This window comes from Tachyglossus aculeatus, chromosome 19 (genome assembly GCF_015852505.1).
Source record: "Tachyglossus aculeatus isolate mTacAcu1 chromosome 19, mTacAcu1.pri, whole genome shotgun sequence".
Classification (NCBI taxonomy): Eukaryota; Metazoa; Chordata; class Mammalia; order Monotremata; family Tachyglossidae; genus Tachyglossus; species Tachyglossus aculeatus.
Genome location: NC_052084.1, coordinates 30514682 through 30537676, shown reverse-complemented (window position 1 = coordinate 30537676; position 22995 = coordinate 30514682). Strand labels below are relative to the sequence as shown.

The 22995-nt window shown below is 41.7% G+C and overlaps 1 protein-coding gene and 1 non-coding gene across 2 annotated transcripts in view; one reads left to right on the top strand and one right to left on the bottom strand.

Moving 5' to 3' along the window:
- Positions 1-22995, bottom strand: part of LOC119940984 (cytochrome b5 reductase 4) — a 50835-nt gene that overhangs the window by 15629 nt on the left and 12211 nt on the right. The window contains exons 4-11 of the mRNA XM_038761405.1: positions 20376-20460; positions 13992-14021; positions 12996-13050; positions 11865-11922; positions 9812-9905; positions 7774-7806; positions 5898-6020; positions 973-1113 (exon numbers count right to left, since the gene is read on the bottom strand). Of these exons, the coding sequence (XP_038617333.1) occupies positions 973-1113; positions 5898-6020; positions 7774-7806; positions 9812-9905; positions 11865-11922; positions 12996-13050; positions 13992-14021; positions 20376-20460 (619 nt within the window). The remainder of the gene's footprint in view (positions 1-972; positions 1114-5897; positions 6021-7773; positions 7807-9811; positions 9906-11864; positions 11923-12995; positions 13051-13991; positions 14022-20375; positions 20461-22995) is intronic.
- On the top strand, positions 18397-18468 carry TRNAA-UGC. The gene has a single exon. It is a non-coding gene; the product is annotated as a tRNA-Ala (tRNA).

Below are 22995 nucleotides of genomic sequence, written 5' to 3'. Positions count from 1 at the left end.
AGCACTGTCATGAAAAATAAAACAATGAAAAAAGACCCAGTATGGATTCTCTGCATCCAAAAGCCATCTCTTCCGGGCAGCTGGAAATGCAATAGATTTTGAAGTTCTACTGTCACTAACAACCAAGAGACAAAGTAAAACCCCAAGGGCAAGGATTGTGGTAACACGTCACTTGCCAATACAGGCAAGACAGTGGATGCTAGCATATGAGAATATGCCTGAAATCATTACTCCAGTACGAGCTACCAAAGTGAGCAGTATGGTGTCATGGAAGGAGCACAGGTCTGGGACTCTTAAGGTCATGAGTTCGAATAATGGCTCCGCCACTTGTCTACTGTGTGACCTTAGGCAAATCACTAAACGTCTTTGGGCCTCAGTTATCTCATCTGTAAAATGAGGACTGAAACTGTGAGCCCCACATGGGGCAGGGACTGTGTCCAGCTCAATTTGCTTGTATCCACCCCAGCTTGTAGTACAGTGCCTGGAACATAGTAAGTACTTAAACACCGCAATCATCATCATCATCATGGTGGAAACTGAGGCCAGGAAGAGTCATTTTCCAGCGATGTATTTCCAACAGGCACAGCACAAAAGGATACAAGGAACAATATTTCATAATGCTTAGTCTCTGCCAATTATGATGTAAATTTAACTTCCCGGAGCTCGACAAACTCTGACCTAAATAACACCGTGACAGGCATTAGGATGGCAAATCCAGCAAAGGATTGGTCTTTACAAGTGTGCACAGAGGGAGAAAGTCAGTCAGTCTATCCTGCATTGCTCTTTGCGTCCTCACTGAACACATGGGTAACATTTACCTTCGACAGAAGCACCTAACCATCATGAAAGGCAGCTTTTTTTGTAACTGAAAATCAAAATTCAGTTCACCTTCCTCATGATGCTCAGAAGATGAAAGTATTTTTCTTAAAAAAAACCAACAAACACAATCTTGATAGCTTCTGTTCCACTTACCTGCGATGGTTTGCTTGAGGTAAACGTGCTGCCCTAAAGGCACCTGAAGATGAGAACTTGGAGGCAGCATTAAGCAGAAAAGTTTGGTATCATGGGTGACATCCGTCTTAGAAATCAGCTGGCATTTTCGGTAGAACAATCCTAGAAAAAAAATCGATGGTTTTACTTATTTCTGAATTACTCAAACCAGTAATCATTTTCTGATCCACTGGGTAAAAACAACAATTACTAGGAAGTACAGAGGGTAAAAACAACTATTAGGAAGTGCGGAGGGTGGTCTAGTGGATGCAGCATAGGCCTGGGACCTGGGTTCCAATTCTGCCCTGCCACTTGTCTGCTGGGTGATCTTGGGCAATTCACTTAGCTTCTCTATGGCTGTTTCCTCATCTGTAAAATGGGGACTCAAAACCTGTTCTCCCTTCTACTTACACTGTGAGTCCCATATGGGGTAGGGGAATGTGTCCGACTGATTATCCTGTATCTACCCTAGATCTTAGTACAGTGCTTAGCACAAATTGCTCAACAAACGCCCTTATTATCAGGTATACCCTTACTTAAGCACCCAGTGCAGTGCTAAACATCCAATGGAAACTCAAACAATTGGTCTAAACAGCTACAGTTGGGGGATTTTAGAGTGAGAGAAGAGGAGTGGAGATAAGTGCAACATCTCCTCTCTCTCTCTCTCTTTTCCTAAATATGTGATTGTCAGGGAAAGCTCCTGGAACTACAAGCTACAGCAGCCCACTGGGATATGTCATAATAGCATCCTCCAGATATGAATGCAGTTCTCTCCAGGTCTACCCCAGGCTCACTTCTGATCCTACTCAGTATCGCGGTGGTGTGGTTGAGGACCTGACAAACTCTAGATTTCCAGCATACACAGGGCTCTATCAGGCCTGATCACTTATGAGGAATACGAATTGGAGCATTCCTCAGAATGGATTCTCTTGGAAATTAGAGCTACAATTTCAGTTTTCCGGAGCTACTGTTTTTCCTTATCTGACAGTGATCTGCCTACTATTACGGAGCTACTGATCCATTTTACCTTATTCCTATCAGAGAGGATTTATTTTTATCCCCAAGTCAATTGTACTGTACTTTCCTGGGCACTTACAACAGTGCTCTGCACACAGTAAGTGCTCAATAAACACTACTGATTGACTGAAAGGCCCATCTGCCTGGAGATGGATTCCCCCTGATTTCTCTGGGCAAAGAATCCCAAATATTGTCCACAAGAGACAATTGGTAGCTGGCTCATCAAGTTTTTCAATTCATGTCCACCAGTGAGGCCCTCTTAAATGCAGCACCTTTGTGGGAGGGAGAGGAGAAGGGGACTAGGGGAAGAGAGGCCAAATAGTGGCAAGCTAAGGGGAATAGAAGAATAAAGGATCTGGGGGGAGGAAAAGGATAGAGCAGGAAGAGGGAGGGAAAGGGAGCGATAGAGCAGGCTGTGCCAATTAGTTTGGTCAAGGCATAGGTGCATTTTAAATTTTATTTTATTGGCTTCTTCCATAACTCTTCCACTAGGGAATGGGACATGCAAATGAATAAAGATGGGATTAAAAATAGAAATTCAATCTGACAAAATGGTTACTGCAGAAATTACACCTCACTATGTTTTCAAAAAGATATTTCCACCTTCTAGTAAAATGCCCACAGCACTGATCTGTGAAGCTCCATAATGATGTTAGGCTAAGATTGCCATAATTCAAAAATTCTGCTTTCTTTTCTCCCTAGAACAGAATTTCATTGACTGGAGGCTGGAAATGACAGATTGATGTTACATTAGCAGTTTTCTTCTGGCTATTTTATTAGCACTAAAGTTATAAACTGAAGAGACTATGAAAGAATTATTTACATTCAAGGACGCCTCTCTCTCTCTTTCTCTCTCATTCCTCACTCTCCCTTGGATAACTTCTAAAGTTACAACCCAGATGATGTGAAATTGATATATAACAATGATGGCATTTATTAAGCGCTTACTATGTGCCAAGCACTGTTCTAAGCGCTATATATGTCTCGTGTAATTAGTTCTTGGAAACATCACAACCTTGCCATGTGATTAAACTTCTTCCAAGCTATTATCAGGTTGTTATTGCCAAACCTAATTAAAAGCAGTCTCCAATACTTTCCCTAAACCATATGAACCTCCAAAATATTTGAGATTATGTCCACTTATAAGAAACTCCAAAGGAATAAGTACCTTATGCTTCAGACAATGGATGCCCAATAAGAACTCCTGAGGATGACTTCTTTTTCTGCATGACTGATTTCTTTCTACCTGGGTCCCTGAGTACCTAATGAAGGTTCGGCCAATAGATTCTCAAAACCTATTATTTATTTGGATGTGCAAGAAACTAAATGCTTGGGAATGAAAATGAGCACATATGTGGCTTAGAAAAACAACTTCTACAAAACAGTCTGTTTCTCAGGAATACTAATATTCTAAGGCACAGATAGACCTTCTCCCCTTTAGGCATTGGATAGATCATTGGCATTGTAAGGATCAGTAATTGCCATAAATGCTTACCATGTACTCTGAATCTGGCACACTACTAGGTGTTCAGCAGCTGCTGTATACTGCAGAAGTAATAATTGATAAGCTTCCTCCTCCTGAATCACTGGCCCTGGGCTTTTTTTTTTTTTACACAGTAAGCTGTTTCCTGCATGCTACATTTTTCTTTATCCACTTAGGTTCCAGATTAAGCACTTAAACTGTACTAATACATATGAGACCATCTGAGAGCAGAATTTCAAAGTATCCCCCAGCCCCTACACAGCAAAGTAGGAAGGAGGGGCAAGGGAGGGCAGATGGGAAAGGAGAAGAAACAGAAGGAACTCTTCAAGTTCACACGGTTGCAGGATTCCACTTTGCTTCTCAGCAATCTTTCTAGATGTCAGATCAGTTACAGAAACATACAAGCGCAGGAGTCAGAAACATACAACAACTTCATGTCAGCAAGAGCCCAAAACCAGAGATGCACTTTGAACACAGATCTGCTCAACTTATGGTATTTACTGAGCAATTAATGTGTACAGAGCACTGAACTAAGCACTTGGGAGAGCACAGTACAATAGAGATGGTAGACAAGAAACTAGCCCACAAGGATCTTACGGTCTAGAGGATGTACAAAGTACCATGGCTTAGTAGAAAGAATAGGGACCTGGGAGTAATAGGACCTGAGTTTTAATCGCAGCTCTAACATTTGCCTGCTTTGTGTCCTTGGGAAAGCCACATAACTTCTCTGGGACTCAGTTTCCTCATCTAGAAAATGGGGATCCAATACCCGCTCTCCCTCCTACTTAGACCGTGATCCCTGGGGTAGGACAGGGACTGTTTCCAATCCAAATATCTTGTATCTAGTCCAGTACTTAGTACAAAGCTTGGCACGCAGTAAGCACTTACAAAATACCATTATTATGGTGACAGTGAGCTTTTTTCGGATCAAACTCAATCTCCTGACATTAAGTGGTGGCCAGCAGTAGGCTGGAAACCAGACCTATGTGATTCATCAATTGTTCAGTCAATGGTATTTATCGAGAGCTTCCTATGTGCAGAGCACTGTACTAAGCGCTTAAGAGAGTACAGTACAACAGAGTCGGTAAAGGCATTCCCTGCCCATGATAAGCTCACATCATACACCGGCTTCTATGAAGGCGAACACTTAGCCACCTACGAGAGGTGCGTGCTTCTTCTTTTCCTGGTGATCTTCCAGGGCAGAGTGCTCTAACTGGACTGGACCTAACCTCAGATCTAACCCGATTCAGTTTTACTGCCACTTCAACTCTTTTCCCCTCTCTAAGCCTCCTCTATTCGATGCACACATACTGCAAGTAGCTCTTCAATTTCTTTCTAACTCTGGAGAGAAGAAAAGGCAAAGTTTGGAAGAGTTTGTTCCGAACTTCAAGAAGAAGAGGCCTGCCAAGAAAATTGAGACTAGCATACCTTCTAAACAGAAGCAGCATGATGTAGTGGCTACAGCGCAAGCTTGGGAGTTGGAAGGTCATGGGTTCTAATCCCAGCACTACCACTTGTCTGCTGTATGACTTCGGGCAAGTCACTTCACTTCTCTGTGCTTCAGTTCCCTCATCTGCAAAATGGGGACTGAGGCTGTGAGCCCCATGTGGGACGGGGACTGTGTCTCACCTGATTTGCTTGTATCCACCCCAGTGCTTAGTACAGTGCCTGGCACACAGTAAGTGCTTAACAAATACCACAATTATTATTATTATTAAATACAGAAAAATAAAAGGGGCTTAGCATTTTTTAAACCTTGGAAACAAGTGAATTCAGGATCGGCAGCGAGAAATAGCTGTCCTGAATGCAGTGCTCCTTTGGGGTTTTTTTAGGTCCAACACAATTTCAATCAAGAGACTGCAGTAGAAGGGGGACAGCATGTTGATGACACAGATGGTGTTTAGCTTAGCCCAACACGGTGGAAAATTTGGAGAGACAAAAAGAACAAACTATTCTGGGACCTGGGGAGCATGACAAAATATATTATTCAATTAGATTAGTGTACAAATACTAGATCCTGGCACAATATAAATGAAAATTATGGGCCCTGAGGGGGAAAAACAACAATCTTTTTAAGTCACGAGGAGCAGCTGCCATCCAAAAGCAGAATGCTGGGATACATTGCTAAGAGAATTATATGGAAAATTAGAACCAAAAAGATGCGCTCCATAGTGTGAGACATTTTCCTGATGGTCACTTCACTGCAGACCCTGGAATTCTAAAAAGCCCCTGCTTGTGTTGATCTTATTCTTTTGTATCTCCCCCAGCACTTAACACATAGTAAGCGCTGAAGAAATGCCATTATTATTATTATTATCATTTCAGGACTCACCCCCAAGACTCCCAACTCATTCCATGAACATCCACAGGATTGTGACCACTATCAAACTCAGAAATTAGAGCATACCCGTGTCTCTGTGGGAAATAAAAGAATTATGGTTTTCCAAGGGATGTCCAAGATTTTTCCAAGCGATGCTATCTTTTTTCTTCAGAATGATCTCTATTTTCCCCACTTTTTCAGCAATGCGTACTAAAAAGAAATTTGGGTTAGCACATCTGATAAAAGTCTTACAAAGACGCTTTTCTGAGATCAGCTTTTTTAAAAAAAACAAAAAAACTAAAACCCAAAACCACATCTTACAAAAATGTATACTACTTTTCCCCCAAACTTACCAATGCCATAGTCACTGTTCAGGAATGGCAGGGACCATTAGAACCATACACCAAGTCATGTTTTCTATTCTTAATCAAAATCCCTTTTTGCCATTAATCTTTTTTTATATCAACTTAATTTCATTCTAACCCTGAACCTTAAGGCCTCGGATTATTTTCACAGCTGGTTTACCACTGAAATTGAACACATCAGCCATGAAAATGGTAAACAGCTAAATGAAATCAGACAGAGTGAATGAGGACACCGCTTTTGGCTAATTTAAGCAAAACTTCACTTCTTTTAAGTTTTTATTTGTAGGAGAATGTTAGGGGCATTTATTTTGGAAGAGGCAGTGGGCACTGGGAAATTAATTGATTGATTGGGAAATATGGTTGGGCTAAGGAAACACTGCAGTCTATTGAAAATTTTCATACGCCTGAAAAACCTTTAAAATTCTTCTTGCAGAGGTATCTTATTCTGACACGATGGATGTCTATTGTTACATTCTGAAGTTTAGCTCTTATTTACTCTTCCAACTATTAACCACATTGTAAATTTGTCTTAGAATCGAGTACACTTTCAAAGGCTTGAAACCCATTTCCATCTGCTGTTAGAAACAAACAACGCCAGACTTCTCGTTAATTACTGAGTCGAGGGAGAACTGTTTCCAAAAGAATCATGAAACTTTCAACTTGTGGCCAAAGTAAAAAATTAAGAACTTATTCACATGGGCAATGCCACCAGATTACTTTTTCATAACACCTGGCTATGCTGACAGCAGGCTTCATATCCAGAGATATAAATCCAGTGTCGCCCTTGTAGCCACTGATATGAACTCCATATTGCCTATGGAAATCTAGCTTTGAAAGCTTTCAGTCTCATAAAAAACCCGCTGTGGATACACCACCCAATAAAGAATTGGTAATTTTTGCTGCTCGGATGGGAGACATTGGCAAAGTTATCTGCGGAGGCTGGGTTGGGCGTGGGGTCCTAACTAGCCAGGGGAGGGGAGACAAGTCTATTCTATGCTGCTTAAAGGCAGGCATTGTGTCTACCAACTGTTACTGTATATGCCCAAGTACTTAGTACAGTGCTCATTAAATACCTCTGATTGCCAGCCTAACAGTAGTTCCCAAGGTCATTGTTCTCTACTTGTGCCCTCAGCCTGGTAGTAGCTTCAGACTGGCTGCTGCTGCCATCTTCACCCTCCCACTCTCGTACTCCTCACCCCCCAAAACTGCACCCGGCTATTTCTCCTGGGGCCAGAGCCACCTGCGAACCTGCTGTCAGCCCCTCCAGACTTCTCTTCCCTCCCCGGGGTACCCTGTCATTCCGAAGATTGCCGTCATCTACCTCTGCAGCTCTACTCATTGAGAGAGTAGGGACACCAGGCACTTCTGCCCACTCCATCACAGAGGAGTTGAGGGGCTCAGTAGATTGTTGTCGGCCAGATTTAGGAAAAAACTCCCCCCGGAACAGGCCTCTGAACCGAAGGGAATGGTGTTATAATGGAGGGAATGAGGATGGAGTAGGACAGCGAATGAGATACAAAGCTGTCATTTTACAAAGCTGTCATTTTTTGACGCAATGTGATAATCAAATAAAGACCAAGACTTAATGTGATACTTGCCTTGAATGTCCTCTTGAATTGCATAGCTCAGCTCTGCAACAGAAATAAGCCCTATATTTAAGCAAATTCTTTAGCATGCTATTAGTACCATGAACAATGTGAAGAGATGACTTTAAATGTTCATATTACATCTTATTACATATTACATATTAAATATTCATATTACATTAGAGAAGCAGCGTGGCTCAGTGGAAAGAGCACAGGCTTTGGAGTCAGAGGTCATGGGTTCAAATCCCAGCTCCGCCAACTGTCAGCTGTGTGACTTTGGGCAAGTCACTTAACTTCTCTTTGCCTCAGTTACCTCATCTGTAAAATGGGGATTAAGACTGTGAGCCCCCCATGGAACAACCTGATCACCTTGTAACCTCCCCAGTGCTTAGAACAGTGCTTTGCACATAGTAAGCACTTAATAAATGCCATTATCATCATCATCATCATCATCTTGTTGCAAACATCTGGGGCAAAAGAACACAAATATGGCTAGCCACAAAGGGGGAATTTTGTTGGACTAAAACGGAAAATACATTTCAAAATTAACATCTGTAGAAGGGAACATATACTTCTCCCCAATGTTATGTTGTTAATATTTATTTTCCCCTCAGTTTCTAGTCTTTCACATAGTTTGAAATTTGGCAAACACTTCATTCAACAGCAATAGGCAAAATGCTACATGAACCAGCCACAACTTATATACTCTACTCCTGCATTTCTACTGTGAATTCAGTCTGGTTGTGTCACTTACAAGATTAACAATAAAATATCTGATTCCCTAATGAGTGTTGGAAGAAAGCCATTCCACTCAAAGAAAGGGGAAATCATTCGAATGCTAAAAATTGCTACGTGCCACATAAACACAGCACCATAGGCCAGGAGGGAAGAAACATTCAACCTCCCTTTCAGAATGCTCTGGGTATGATTACTAACATCAGGAAGGGAAGGGGAGGCAAGGGGCCATGTCTAAAATCCCCCTACGTATTTTTTCCAGCACTCAGTACAGTGCTCCGCAAACACTAAGCAGCCAATAATTACGATTACTGCTACTAGAGCCCAGGAAGAAGGGGAAAGAGAAAGACCCTTATCCTCCTATTCATCTGGGTCTGTAGAGCAGAGGTAGAGTGCAAGGCTGCTTTTGGGTAGCGAATTGGGGGCTGAAGGAGTGATGTGGAGGAGCATGGGGAAGAAGAATGTGGGGAGGAAGGGAAAAGAAAAGATGGAGTGAATCAGTGAGCAGGTAATGGAGCAATATGGAAACTACAGTGGTTATAGGATACGGTGCTTCTGCCTTACTGAAGAAAAAGGGGACGGAACAGTACATTGAAGAGTGAAACTCTGTCTCCCATTTGGTCAGAATCAGTGACATAATCTCTTAGGGATCATGGGAAGTAGTATTAAGTGTGCCCCTCATTTAGATTTCTCTAATATGACGAGTTATAACCAGCCTCTAGACTGCAAGCCTGTCCTCTATAATAATAATAATAATAATAATGATAACAATGGTATTTGTTAAGCACTTACTATGTGCCAAGCACTGTTCTAAGCGCTGGGGCAGGTAACAAGGTAATCAGGTTGTCCCATGTGGGGTTCACAGTCTCAATCCCCATTTTACAGATGAGGTAACTGAGGCACAGAGAAGTTAAGTGACTTGTCCAAGGTCACAGAGCTGACAAGATGGGACTAACATGACAAGATGGGATTAACACCCATGACCTTCTGACTCCCAGGCTAGTGTTCTAGGCACTAAGCCACGCTGCTCTAGACTGTAAGTTCATTTTGGGCAGGGAATGTGTCTGTTATAATGTTATACTCTCCCAACTGTGCACACAGTAAGTGCTCAATAAATACAATTGATTGATTGATGGTGACATCGCTACCAACGTCTTGTATATGGACAGAGGCAATAAAAGGCAAAGGAATTAATTACTGGGTTGCCAACCAAATTGAAAGCATTTGTGACGCTTTCTTTAATCAAACAGCCCTTAAAAGACTGTTGGACCAAAAACATTAACCAGTTTTTCTATCTCCAATAAAATGTTCTCACCATAATGTAGAAGATATGAATTCTCCTTAATAACTATCTCTGCTCTCAAGGAACCATCTTGGTAGTCAACGATCACCAACTCGGAATCTAAATCCTTCACAGAAAGCAAGAGCAGAGGATGAGGAGAAGGAAGACAATTAGTGAAGCTTCAAACATCCCTGGAAACAAGCTTTTAATTAAAGACTCAGGAGTACTTCGATTACTAAATTTAATTTGAAAATATATGCTACCGATCTACTCTGAGACAGTCTTACTGAAAACACGTATGTGATAAGAAGGAACTTATTAGAGCTAGTCAGGCCAAGGAAAAGGAACTTAAACAACTGTTTGGGCATTCAACAGCTGCCAATTATACTTTTCAGATGTCTGCTATATTATGAGATGAAATTATCTCAGGGACAAATAGCTTAGAGAAAATACATTTCATTAATTCAGTTTAAATATAGAGGCTTGTCACTAAACTATTGCTGAAAGAATCAGTTGTGCTGTGAAGAGCCATACACAAAAAACCCTGAAAAGCTGCCTCCATTAACAAATGGAAGGGAAAATCTTTCAAACACTCAACTCCACCTATTTCTGCATATCACTTAACTTCACAAAGAACGAAAAGCCTCTTCGCCTCCTCTTCCTGCTACGAATGATTCTGATTCAAGCCACTTTTTAATCCTGACCTATATAGGCCTATATATTTTTTTAACCATGTATTATTTGTCCTTAAATTGGGCAGGACATTATTCAGAGATCAACAAAGTGTTTGAACTCATAAAGCAAAGGTAAACTGTATATTTATCAATCAATCAATCATATTTATTGAGCGCTTACTGTGTGCAGAGCACTGTACTAAGCGCTTGGGAAGTACAAGTTGGCAACATATAGAGACAGTCCCTACCCAACAGTGGGCTCACAGTCTAGAAGTTGCTGCACATGAAAAAAATATGTGCCCAGTCAAGGGTACCCCTTCCCCTTCCCCTCTACCAAAAAGGTAGCACATAAACAGTGGCTAAATATTTATGTTGGATATTTCTTTCAGGGAGCAACACCTAGAGAACTATGAGGGACAGCTGGTCCCAATTTACAGGGTTTCATCCATTTATCATATTTTTTTAAATGTTTAATTTTGGCATTTAATTACAGAAGGAAATAATCTAGTACAGTACGTGGACATCAGTTGCTGCCCGTAAATCTGCCGAACTTCTATGGCTCAACCTGACCTAATCCCCTGAGTACCTCAATCCTCCTCCCTGTTCCTTTTGCTTCCACCCTCATTTTGGACATCTTTCTACTTCCCCCTTGGGGTGTCCATTCTGGGGTCCAAGCCAAATACAGAGAGGCAGATCCCCTCCCTGAGGGCAGTTCCTGCCCATCTGCCTCCCGCTTCCTGGCAGTCCCTAAACAGGGATCACTTGCTTCCTCATAATAATAATAATAATAGTGTTTGTTAAGTGCTTACTATGTGCCCAGCACTGTTCTAAGCACTGATCTATTCATGACTGCTAATTGCCAGCTCCTCCACTACTCTCCTAGTACCTATGATAGCCCAGAGCACACCAAGGCATCTTAAAAGGAAGATGTCGGTAGTCAAAGTGGTTAGGTAAGACGAGGCACTGATAGTGCCAAGTCTTTAGCTGTAGTAGAGCAGGCCCTAGCAGCTCTGTTTTAAGACTGTACAGTTCCCAGAGCATAAGGGAAAACTGGAGAGGTGAATTTTAGTTATAAAAGAAAAGCTTTTGCCAGCTTCACATTTTTGAACTCTCCCCAAGGGGTCTGGGATGATTCCCTGAGCCCTGCATAAACACCCACCCCTTCACCACCAAAATGGTCTCCAATTATTACAGGTTCAAATGTTTAGGAGACTGGACAACCAGTAATTTCAATAAGTAATTTCACAGGTACTCCCCTTTTTTAATATATACATATATATATATACATATATATATACATATATATATATATATATACATATATATATATACACACATATACAAAATTGGACAGAACAAAACATTTTTCTATTCTAGGTTTCAGGGTTCCTTAAATTTGAAGACTTTTTTACCTTTTGTTTTGTGTAGATGGCAATAGTGACCGAGGATTCTGTTTGGAACCAATCATAGCTGGAAAATAAAGAAAAGGTAAAAAAAACAAAAACAAAGACCTAAACCCCCTCAATTTGCAAGCTATTTACATATGCATATCATTTTCATTTGTGCAAGCACACTTTGTTATGCATCGCATAATTTCATTTTAATGCACTCACATTCATATAGAGTTGATTATTTCCCCAAAACTCTAGATGGACATAAATAAGGATCATTAAGCTTAAATAAGCACCGTCTCTTCCCAATCTCTGAGTACTCAAATTTAAAAATTGCCTCCTTTATCTGAAAGAGTTGAAATCTTGGCAAGCTATCTTTATAATGCAAATCTCTGCTTGGGTCATTTTACTTAATTTTTATAGTTTCCTACTAAATTCTCTGCCAGCACCTTGCCCTGTAGGAGCATAAAAGCAATTTGTATGCATGACCTAATTAATCTTTGCAGCAAAGTCTGTGTGGAGCATTTAAGGGACAGGGAATAAACTGTTACAGAGAGATTGAATCATTATTCAAGTGACAATAGCAGAATTGGGAGTGAGATTAGGATCTCCCAATATTGAACCATATCTTCTAGAGCACATTGGCCTTTTAGTTACAGTATGCTCTCATTATCCATCTGCAGCTTTTCCAAGCCATAGATTTCCAGAGCCCTTCCTGCTGCGATGAGAGACAGGGACAGGGAACGGGTTGGGATGGAGGGAGGGAGGTTAGGGGTAATTAGATAGGGGAGGGTGATGGTGCAGTCTGAGCTGAGTAGTTTCTGGTCTTTCTGTGAGAAAATCTGGCACTGAGGAAGGCTTGGACTTCCAGCAGTGAGTGTTTGGTATATCCAGTTGTAAGACTCCGGAATTTCTCGGTTCTGATACACCACTGCTCTCTTCCCTACCCCCACAACCAGACAAACCCTGGTGGTGATGATGAAGACACACCTAATAAATCAAATCTTTTTATACAGTTTTATTGGAGTCATTTTAATTTGAAACAATTAGACATACTTCAGTATAGAAAAAACATACCAAGTACCCTCAATCACCCTTCAACACCAAACACAGGTTAAAACAATCCAGACATAGTAAAACAGAATTGCCTACCTTGGGGTATTATCTTTGGCAAGTGTTTCTGAAATTTGGCTCTTAGGAAGCATGCCTACGAAGAAGAAAATTCAAAGTGAATTGTGTACACCATGGCATTTCTCTCCACCAAGGAAACACTGACACCAACGGATGCATTTACAGTTCTAAAACATAAGGCAGGATGAATTTTGAAACTCAAAGACTGAAGAGTGAATTTGAACTCCCAGTCTTCCTGGATTAAACCAACTGTGAGAAATAAAGCAGGACCAGAAAAATCCCCAAAACTAAGAAGAGAGGAAAAGGTATGGTTACAATGTTCACAAGTTATTGAAATAATTCATCTTCTGGAGAGTCAGAAGCTTCCTTATTTGCTAAGCACCTCGATAGTCCTTTCAAATACTAATTGGGATCACAAACCTAAGACCTGAAGAAATCCCTACTTTTCATCATCCCTACACCTCCATTTGTTTGCGATGTGATCTTGGGCAAATCACTTCACTTCTCTGTGCTCCAATTAACTGTAAAATGGGGATTCATTCCTACTTTCCCCATACTTAGACTGTGAGGCCCACCTGGGACAGAGACTGTGTCCAAATATCTTGGTATCTACCCTCGGGGCTAATACAGTGCTTGGTACATAATGAGAACTTAATACTACAATTATTATCATTAGTAGCAGCCACAGCATGCAAGGAAAACTTTTTTTAACTTGAAAAATAGACAGTTGTTGGACTGGGATCTGAGAGGCCTGTGTTGGTGACTTTAACAGAATAAAAACCAAACCAAAAAAAAAAAAAAAAAAACCATACGAAATGCCAGTGCAAGACCTTGGCTTTCTGTTCAGCTAGTGACACCTTATACAAGTTTTGATAAGTGCAGACACATGACCTTAATATTAAAATATCATCATCAGCAATAGCCAGTCAAAAACACCTCCCAAACATTCTCTGATATCACTTCATCACTTCTGGGTGTTACTGACTTTGGCAGCTAGCTTTTCCTAGGAATTCTTACCATTTAAATGTTTCTTCTCTTCACGATTCTCTGCAGAGAGACAGGAGACACAAAATAAACTATATAAGAGTTCAAACGTAACTGGGTAAAGTCAGACTCTTTGGAAATATTGTCAGGCAAATGTCTCCAACTGGCCTGGTGCTTCCTTATGTTCACAGGAGTTGAACTGTAATTTTCCCTTAGTTTCCTATGCAGTCAAATGCACCCTCACCACACTTACGTATCCTTATACCCTGCCATTTTCCTCTCTGTATTTTATGACAGTCTTCCCTTCTAAGCTGAAGGCTCCTTGTGGACAGAGACTATCAATCAATCAATCAATCTTATTTATTGAGCACTTACTATGTGCAGAGCACTGTACTAAGCACTTGGGAAGTACAAATTGGGAACATATTGCAACTACCAACTATATTGTACTGTACACTTAAAAGCACTTAGTACAGTGTTCTGCACAAAGCAAGCACTCAAATACCACTGATTGACTGATATACCTATTTATGTTTACCGAGCCTTTGGCTCCTGATAAAACTCAAAAATGCTCTTCAGAAAGCTATGCATGTAGCACAGAGTTGAAAAAGTGTTTCATCTAGCACCTGTCAACTGGGAGGCCAGTTTCTTAAAACAGCATCGTCTCTCTGGGTGCCCCCGTTTTCCTCTCCTCCTCCCCATTCCCCCCGCCCTACCTCCTTCCCCTCCCCAGAGCACTTGTATATATGTTTGTACAGATTTATTACTCTATTTGTTTTACTTGTACATATTTGCTATTCTATTTATTTTGTTAATGATGTGCATCTAAGCTTTATTTCTATTTATTCTGATGACTTGACACCTGTCCACATTTTGCTTTGTTGTCTCCCCCTTCTAGACTGTGAGCCCGTTGTTGGGTAGTGATTGTCTCTATACGTTGCCAACTTGTACTTCCCAAGCGCTTAGTACAGTGCTCTGCACACAGTAAGTGCTCAATAAATACAATTCAATGAATGAATGAATGCTAATGCTACAGGAAGTACCAGTCATATTTAAACAACCACATTTATTGAGTGCTTCCTTTGTGCAGAGCACTGTAATCAATCAATCAATCGTATTTATTGAGCGCTTACTATGTGCAGAGCACTGTACTAAGCGCTTGGGAAGTACAAATTGGCATCACATAGAGACAGTCCCTACCCGATAGTGGGCTCACAGTCTAAAAGGGGGAGACAGAGAACAGAACCAAACATACCAACAAAATAAAATAAGTAGGATAGAAATGTACAAGTAAAATTAATAAATAAATAAATAAACAGAGTAATAACTATGTACAACCATATATACATATATACAGGTGCTGTGGGGAGGGGAAGGCGGTAAGGCGGGGGGATGGAGAGGGGGACGAGGGGGAGAGGAAAGAAGGGGCTCAATCTGGGACGGGGTGGGCTGTAGCCCACTGTAGCAAGCATTTGGCAGTACAACATACAGTTGATAGACCTGTTCCCTGCCCACAATGAGCTTACACAGAGGGGGAACACGAATATTTATATAAACTATGGCTAGGTACTTAAGTGCTTTGTGGCTGAGGGAGGGGTGAAAAAAGAAAGCACATCCAAGAGCAAGGGCTACACAGAAGGGAGTGGGAGAAGAGGAAATGAGGGCTTAGACAGGGAAGGCCTTTTGGAGGAGATGCACCTTCAGTAAGGCTTTGAAGGTGGGGAGAGTCATTGTCTGTTGGATATGAAGAGGGAATGAGTGCCAGGCCAGTGGCAGGACGTGGGTGAGATGTCGGCGGCAACATAGATGAGATCGAGGCACATTGAGTAGCTTGGCATTAGGGGAGCAAAGTGTGTGGGCTGGGTTGTACCAGAAGAGTAGCAAGGTAAGGTAAGAGGGGACAAGCTGATTGAGAACCAGAGAAAAGGGCTGCCCTTTAAACTGAGTGTTAACTGAAAACTATTCCCAGGGGAAGTTACGTTTCTTAGTAAAACAGAAGTCAGCTTTTCCACCCCCCTTTATGGTCTGGGCTGGAACCGATCTGAAGGGAAGCCGGCAGAATCAAGAGAAAATGCTTGAGTGAGAGCTTGGTCAGAGTTCTCAGACCTTCGCTTACAAACTCTACAGCCTTTAGAAACTCCCTGATGCCTGTTTTTTATGTAGTCGATTGCAGCTTCTCCTCCCGCCCAACTTCCTGCTATTTCTGGGCTTTCTCCCCATGGTCTCTACAAAATTGGGTAAGTACACGATTTCATCATCATCATCATCTTCATTTTGCAGTTCAGGAAAATGATATGTCATTTCTTCTTATCAGAGAGGCTCAGGTAATTTGAAAAATTCCCTACACAATTTACTTCTGGGACAAAATGCCTTTCCAAAGAGAAACTACTTCTTACATATCCATGGCCAGGAGATGGAGTGTAGGAGGAAAGATTTTTTGAATATTTCCAGTCTTGGAAACCAGAGTTGTGGGGACTCTGACCAGTGACTAAGGCCTGTGCAGCTTCCTCTTCTCTAGGGTTTTGTGCTCCTGTGCAACAGTTACCAGCTGTCGTTGTGTACTTCTCAGCTCCAACCAGAGGAAAGGGAAGACCCTAGCTCTGTGTAAAAAGGAAAAGGCAGTTGTGTGTGTGTGTGTGTTTCTGTGAGTTTGTCTGCGTGCACCAAGACTTCTACAATTGCTGAGTTTATTTTTAACTGAAAGATCTAAATGCTCCTGAGGACAAAACTCATCCTATATGATGTAGTTGGCCTATTTTTCTCTCAATCTTCTAGCAGAATGTTTCCCATCCAGCCAGAATCCACTTACAAGCGGTGGGATCCAAAGGCTTGATGGGCCCAGCTCTCCCAAACTGTGGGGACTAGCAGGAGATCTGGATTTGTAGGGCTTGGCTAACCGAGGTTCTACTGCTCTACATCAGTTCTTGCACGGCCTTAATCATGGACTCATACAATTGGAAAGGAGCCTCACCACGTCTTAAATCACTGAAACCCCTGAAACAACAACTAATTAACCGTTCTACCACAGGATGGAGGGGATGGAAAACAATGGAGAAGTGGCAGTGGCTTGGGATAATGCTGAAGTGGTGGCAGACAGCCATTCTACAGGAGTCTGGGGGAAAAAGAGATGGCAGTGCTAGTGAATCCTGAGCTCTTCCAGTCTCCCCCCTGCCCCCAACCTGTTAACATTCCTCCTTGAAAATCCTCTGGGAGAGCTCACTTCCTTGTCACTGGCAAAAACACGTTGCATCATCACAAACTACTATACATGCTGAAGAATGAGAATAGTAATAATTGTGGTATTGTAACTTCCTCTACACTGTAAGCTTCTCCTCTCAGCTGTAAGCTGCCTGTGAGCGGGGAGCTTCCATACCTACTCTACTGAATTGTATGTTCCCAAGCTCTTAGTACAGTGCTTGGCACACTGCAATCACTCAAATGCCATTGACTGATGGATGGATATGTGTTAAACACTTGTGAGCCAAGCTCTTACTAAACCCTGGGGTAGATACAAGATAATAAGGCTGGACACATGGTCCTCGAGTTTCTCTTAATGAACCAACTTGTTGGGTTAAAGTGATGGATGAGGATCTGTCCTGCTTGTGAAATATTATAGGGAATGAGACTCCAGAACCTCTTCACTAATACATCTCAAAGCTTAACATCTCATTCTCAGGAAATTAATTCTATCTACCCTAGATCGTGCAAACTGCAGCTGAGTTCCCTTTTATTCTATCTTCAGTGTAAATGGAGAAGAGCTTAGTTATAATAGTGGTTGAAAGTAATTATTCAACTGTCTCTCAGCTTTTCATTTTCCAAAATGACTACTCCTTCTTGCTCCCCCTTTCCCATTGGGACTCAAGACCCCTGGACCTGTCTCAACAGGAGTAATCAATCAGGGGTACTTATCGATCGGTACTTAAGGAGAGGAATGAGCAATCTGTGCCTACACATATCTAACTGCATAGATCCGTGTATTTTTGTATTTACTCGCTTCCCCAGTGAAGCAATTGCTCTTTAATGTCTGTATTGAACCAGAATCCATCTTTAAAATTTCTCCCGAAAAAGAAAACAAAATGGAAGAAAAACAAATCCAAACTGTTTTAAAATAAGTGCTTTTCATATCCTGGACAGTCACCAGAAAGAAAAGATCTTTTAGATCCCATAAAAGTATAACAAGCCATGAAACCCAATAAAGCCTTTCATTACCCTGAGTTTCATGGTTTGTTACCCTGAAATATATTAGCATCATGGGGAGATGGCTGGTTCTTTGACAAAAGAAAGAAAAGGTTTTATAGTGTGGTCCTTTGTTATAATGGTATTTGTTATTTTCAAGGGGAAACCAAGAGTTCCAAAGGACTTCTAAACACCACCACATGAAAAAAAATGTTTTCAAGCAGGGCCTAGGGAGTCTGGGAGTCAGATAAACTGATGGTCAGGGGATGTAGCTCAGTTGTAGAGCGCATGCTTTGCATGTATGAGGCCCCAGGTTCAATCCCCGGCATCTCCACTTTCTTTTAGACTGTGAGCCCACCGTTGGGTAGGGACTGTCTCTATATGTTGCCAACTTGTACTTCCCAAGTGCTTAGTACAGTGCTCTGCACACAGTAAGCGCTCAATAAATATGATTGATTGATTGATAACCTGGGGTCCTACCCCGGCTCTGCCACTGGCCTCCTCTGCGACCCTGGGTAAGTCACAACTTCACTATGTCTCAGTTTCCTCATCTGTAAAATGGAGAGTAAATACCTGTTCTCCCTCCTCATTAGATGGTGAAATGCATGAGAGGCACGGACAGTGTCCAGGCTATCTTCATATCCATCCCAGCCCTTAGTACAGTGCTTGGCACACAATAAGCCCTTAAATACCACAATTATTATAATAGCAAAAATGATCTGTGCACTTCCTAAGCAGGAGGGGCAATCCAAAAAGTGCTTGCAGTATGGTAAGCTCCTTTAGAGCAGGGATCAAGCCGACCAACTTTACTGCACTGTACTTTCCCAAGCACTTAGTTCAGTACTCTGCATACAGTAAGTGCTCAGTAAACATCGACTGATTGAAATTAGGGACCTCTGGCAAGCTGGGCAACAGGTCAGGCAGTCACAAACTTCTACAGGTGAGGTTCTGTGAGGTCCAGTACCTTGTCCTGAAGCTTTCTTCACGTGACTTCATGAATTCACTACTCAGTTGGCCCTGTCCCATTTCTGGGTCCTGTAATAAAGGTCCTTGCCCCATTCAAGCACAAGGAAACTGGCCTCTGGGTAGCTCATACTATTTCTACCTTGGGTGGACAGTACTGGTGAAGAACATAAGCTCGCTGTGCAACGTGCCTGTTTGGTGTCACATTGGACTCTTCCAAATGCTTAGTACAGTGCTCTGCACACAGTAAGCACGCACTAAATATGACCGAATGAATGAAAGTCTTATTGAGGACATGAATGGGACTCATAGGTGCAACCCCTCAGCCACCCAAGGAGTTAAGTTCATGAAATCACAGGACGTGATCACTGACTGCTTTTCGCACATTTTCACCAGCAAGGAGACTAGTCAATGTAGGAAGTCAGGTAGCCAAAACACTGTTTCATATCACCTGGGTACCAATACAAAATGGGAGAAAATAAGGCCCAAGGTATTTCCCTATAGTATTAAGATGAACTACTTTTCACTTTATGCTTTCATTTGTTGGAGAAGCAGCATTGTTTACTGACGGGCTTGGGAGTCAGAGGTTGTGGGTTCTAATCCCGGCTCCGCCACTTATCAGCTGTGTGACTTTGGCCAAGGCGCTTAACTTCTCTGTGCCACAGTTATCTCATCGGTAAAATGGGGATTAAGACTGTGACCCCCGCTTGGGACGTCCTGATATACCCCAGTGCTTAGAACACTGCTTGGCACCTAGTAAGCGCTTAACAAATACTATCATCATTATTATTATTGTTATTATTTCATCCGTGTTGTGCATGTACTGGTTGCTAGGATGTGACACTTTCACCAAAGGGACCTGATTTCACGGTTAAACCTTGTTTCAAGATGCAGTCTCTCTCAGAGGATATCTGTTCTTAGGTAGCTAACGCTACAGTTATTGAGATTCAAAACTCTGGTTTTCCTCTGTGGTCATCATTGGAGGAGGAATACCCAGTAGGACCCCGAAGGATTGTCGCAGGGCAGAAGGACCATTGGAAATTGTTCTCAGGTTCTAGCTCTCCCCTGCCCTACCAAAACCAGGCTGCTCACCGTGAAAGGCTGCATATGACCCAAAACCCCCGACCCGTGGCCAGATTAGGGAAACCTTTCCCCTCTTTCACAGAAATCTTCATAGGAACCCTGCTCTGTTTTCCCATGCTGAGTTCTCCAACCTGTGGAGGGGGGTGGAAGGGAGATGGAGAAAGGAGGGAGCAGGAAGGACTGAGCTCAACGAACCTTTAGCAGCAGCAGCAGGTTTGGCTGCCATTCTTCCAATAAGACATTCTTTCAACATAGACTCATAGTTGACCCAACGATGAACCTGAGTGAGGAGATAAATGCAACAACAAAATATATGTAAACAGAACTCTCAGAGTCTATAAGATTAGGGAACAACAAAACTTAACTGAACAGTACCTTGACATTCAAGAAATAAATTTAAGTGCTACAGTGGGTGATAAAGGCAGAGCTATTAACACCTTTGTTTTAGGAGTTTTTTAATTTTTTTTGCACTAATTTAATAAACATGGTCACTGCTATTAGAACTGGAGTCATCTCCTTTAAAGTAGGGCTCGATCTTAAGTGCTTAGTACAGTGCTGTGCATACAGTAAGCGCTCAATAAATGACTGAATGAATGAATCTTGCTTTACTGTCCTGATTTTATAAAATTAGTTTTTAAAAGCACCCTAGCTCTTCAGAATTCAGCACTGGGAGTCCTTAACTGAAAATTGCAACTACAGAAGTGGTCCAGTGTAAGTGACAAGAATATCTTTCTAAAATAATTACTGTACTTAGAAATTAGTGAGAGTGAAATAAACATGGAAAAATGATTAGAAAAAACTGTGCTTTTTCAGCTGATCATCTTTTCACCTCTGGCTGATCCTGAAGTGAGGAGGAATGAATGCAGATTGAAAAGACCATATGAGCAAGTCTCTAGGTCCTTCAACCTTAATTCACCTTGAGTATCCTAGTAAATCATCATGTGAATAATGCCCTTTTTTACATAAGAATACTGAAATTGGGCCCTGGTGTCTGTCATGTAGGCTAATGAGGACAGTTGTGTGACACAAATGGTCTCCTTCCCCTTCTGGCCCTAGTGTAATGAACTCACAACAAATGGTTATCAAGCAGGACTTGAGATCAGCCTGTACAAAAGAGCAGACAGGAGATGTTAATGAGAACAGGGAAAGAGTGTAATCTCAGAACTTTTAATGATCTGAATGGCAGATCATTAAAATAGAATGGAACTTCTTGCTTCAGAGATTAAAAAAAAATCAGTATTCTTCTGACTAGAATGTTCCACACTGTAAACCAGCTGTGGTCCTGCATTTCAGCATTTCTCCACTCCCAACATATATGCACACATATTTCCAAACTCGCAAGAACATATATGTGTGCGCTCACACTCTCTCCCTCATCTCTCTCTTTTTCAGAGAGAGAGGGGCAGAATCCAGGGTATAGACATCAAAGAAACAGAACTTGAGTCAAGTTCACCTGGCAAATATATCACGACAAATATATCAGTGATCTGTGGTTTCATAACCACAGCAACTGGTTTGACTGCCAGTGAAGAAACCCAAGACCTTCTGATACTATTGACATGGGCGTGATCATAGTTCCCTCTTACAGGCTGGACCTTCAATCTTAAGTTATGATGTTCCAATGGCTAAATGTAATATTTGCTCTCCACCACTCTGCTACGAGTATTATGAAATGTCAATCCGTGAAAGCCAAGAGAAATGGTTTATATTCACCCCACAATCCAAATTCTTAGCTCCTGGAAGCACTCAAAGGTTTTAATGACAGTTAAGCAGTTTTAAGGCATATATTGCTATTTGGAGTTGTTCACTTCTGAAAACATAGGAAATCCATAAGTTATTTAAATGCCCCCTTTTTTAAAGTCAAGGAGACTGCAAGTGCCTGGCAAGAGAAAACACTGTTTGAAGTGTTAGACAAAAATCAATCTGCTCAGCGGTACTGGGCCACTCCAAATCATTTCCTTAGTAAGTCAGTCAGTTAACTGTATTTACTGAATACTTACTGTATGAAGAGCACTGTACTAAGCTCTTGGGAGAGTACAATATCACAGTCCCCACAACCAGTGGGCTTACAACACCTACATCTCCAAGCCAGCACTGAGCTGCTGGGTCAGTGATCAATCTTAATAAAGCATATTTCCCAAAGTTCAAAGTCAATTTGGGAAGAGCAAGCTCCTCCACTCCCACACACCAAAAGAATCACCAAGCAATTAGCCAACAAGACAACAGATGTCTCTCTCTGGGAAATGTGGTCCCGATTAATTTCCGTGGTTTCTCAGAGCCAGAGAGGGTTTTAATAACTCCCTCACCCCCTGAATTTGCTGGACACCAAGGGGATGCTCTCAGTCAGTTATAGAACAATCTGTGTGCACGTAACCCTGGATGTGATAAAATGTCTAGATGACAAATAGGGTCTCTGTTATCTTTCCAGAATCTGATTTCTAGAGTTCAATATTCTCTTACGGAGGATGAAAGCCCCGAGCACGTCTCCAAAGAATAAGAAAGTACTTCAATAAAGCTAACTATTTAAATATTCTTCGAGACGTGCAAAGCATTTAAGGAACTTTTGTGGGGACTGTTTTCCCTCCATTCTCTTCTTTTCCCCTTCCTTCTCCCCCTATTCTTCCAGCTCATCCCCTCTCTTCCTTCCTCTCCCTCACCTCAGCTCATGTCCTTTCTCCACTCCTTTTCCTCTCACCTCCTGGCTCCTCTACTCTGCTTTTTTGGAACTGCTATCTCTGGATATCTTCAAAGAAGAATTATTACAATAAAGCTATTTAGTTATAACTACCCACAAACTAGAGTTTATGCTTGAGAG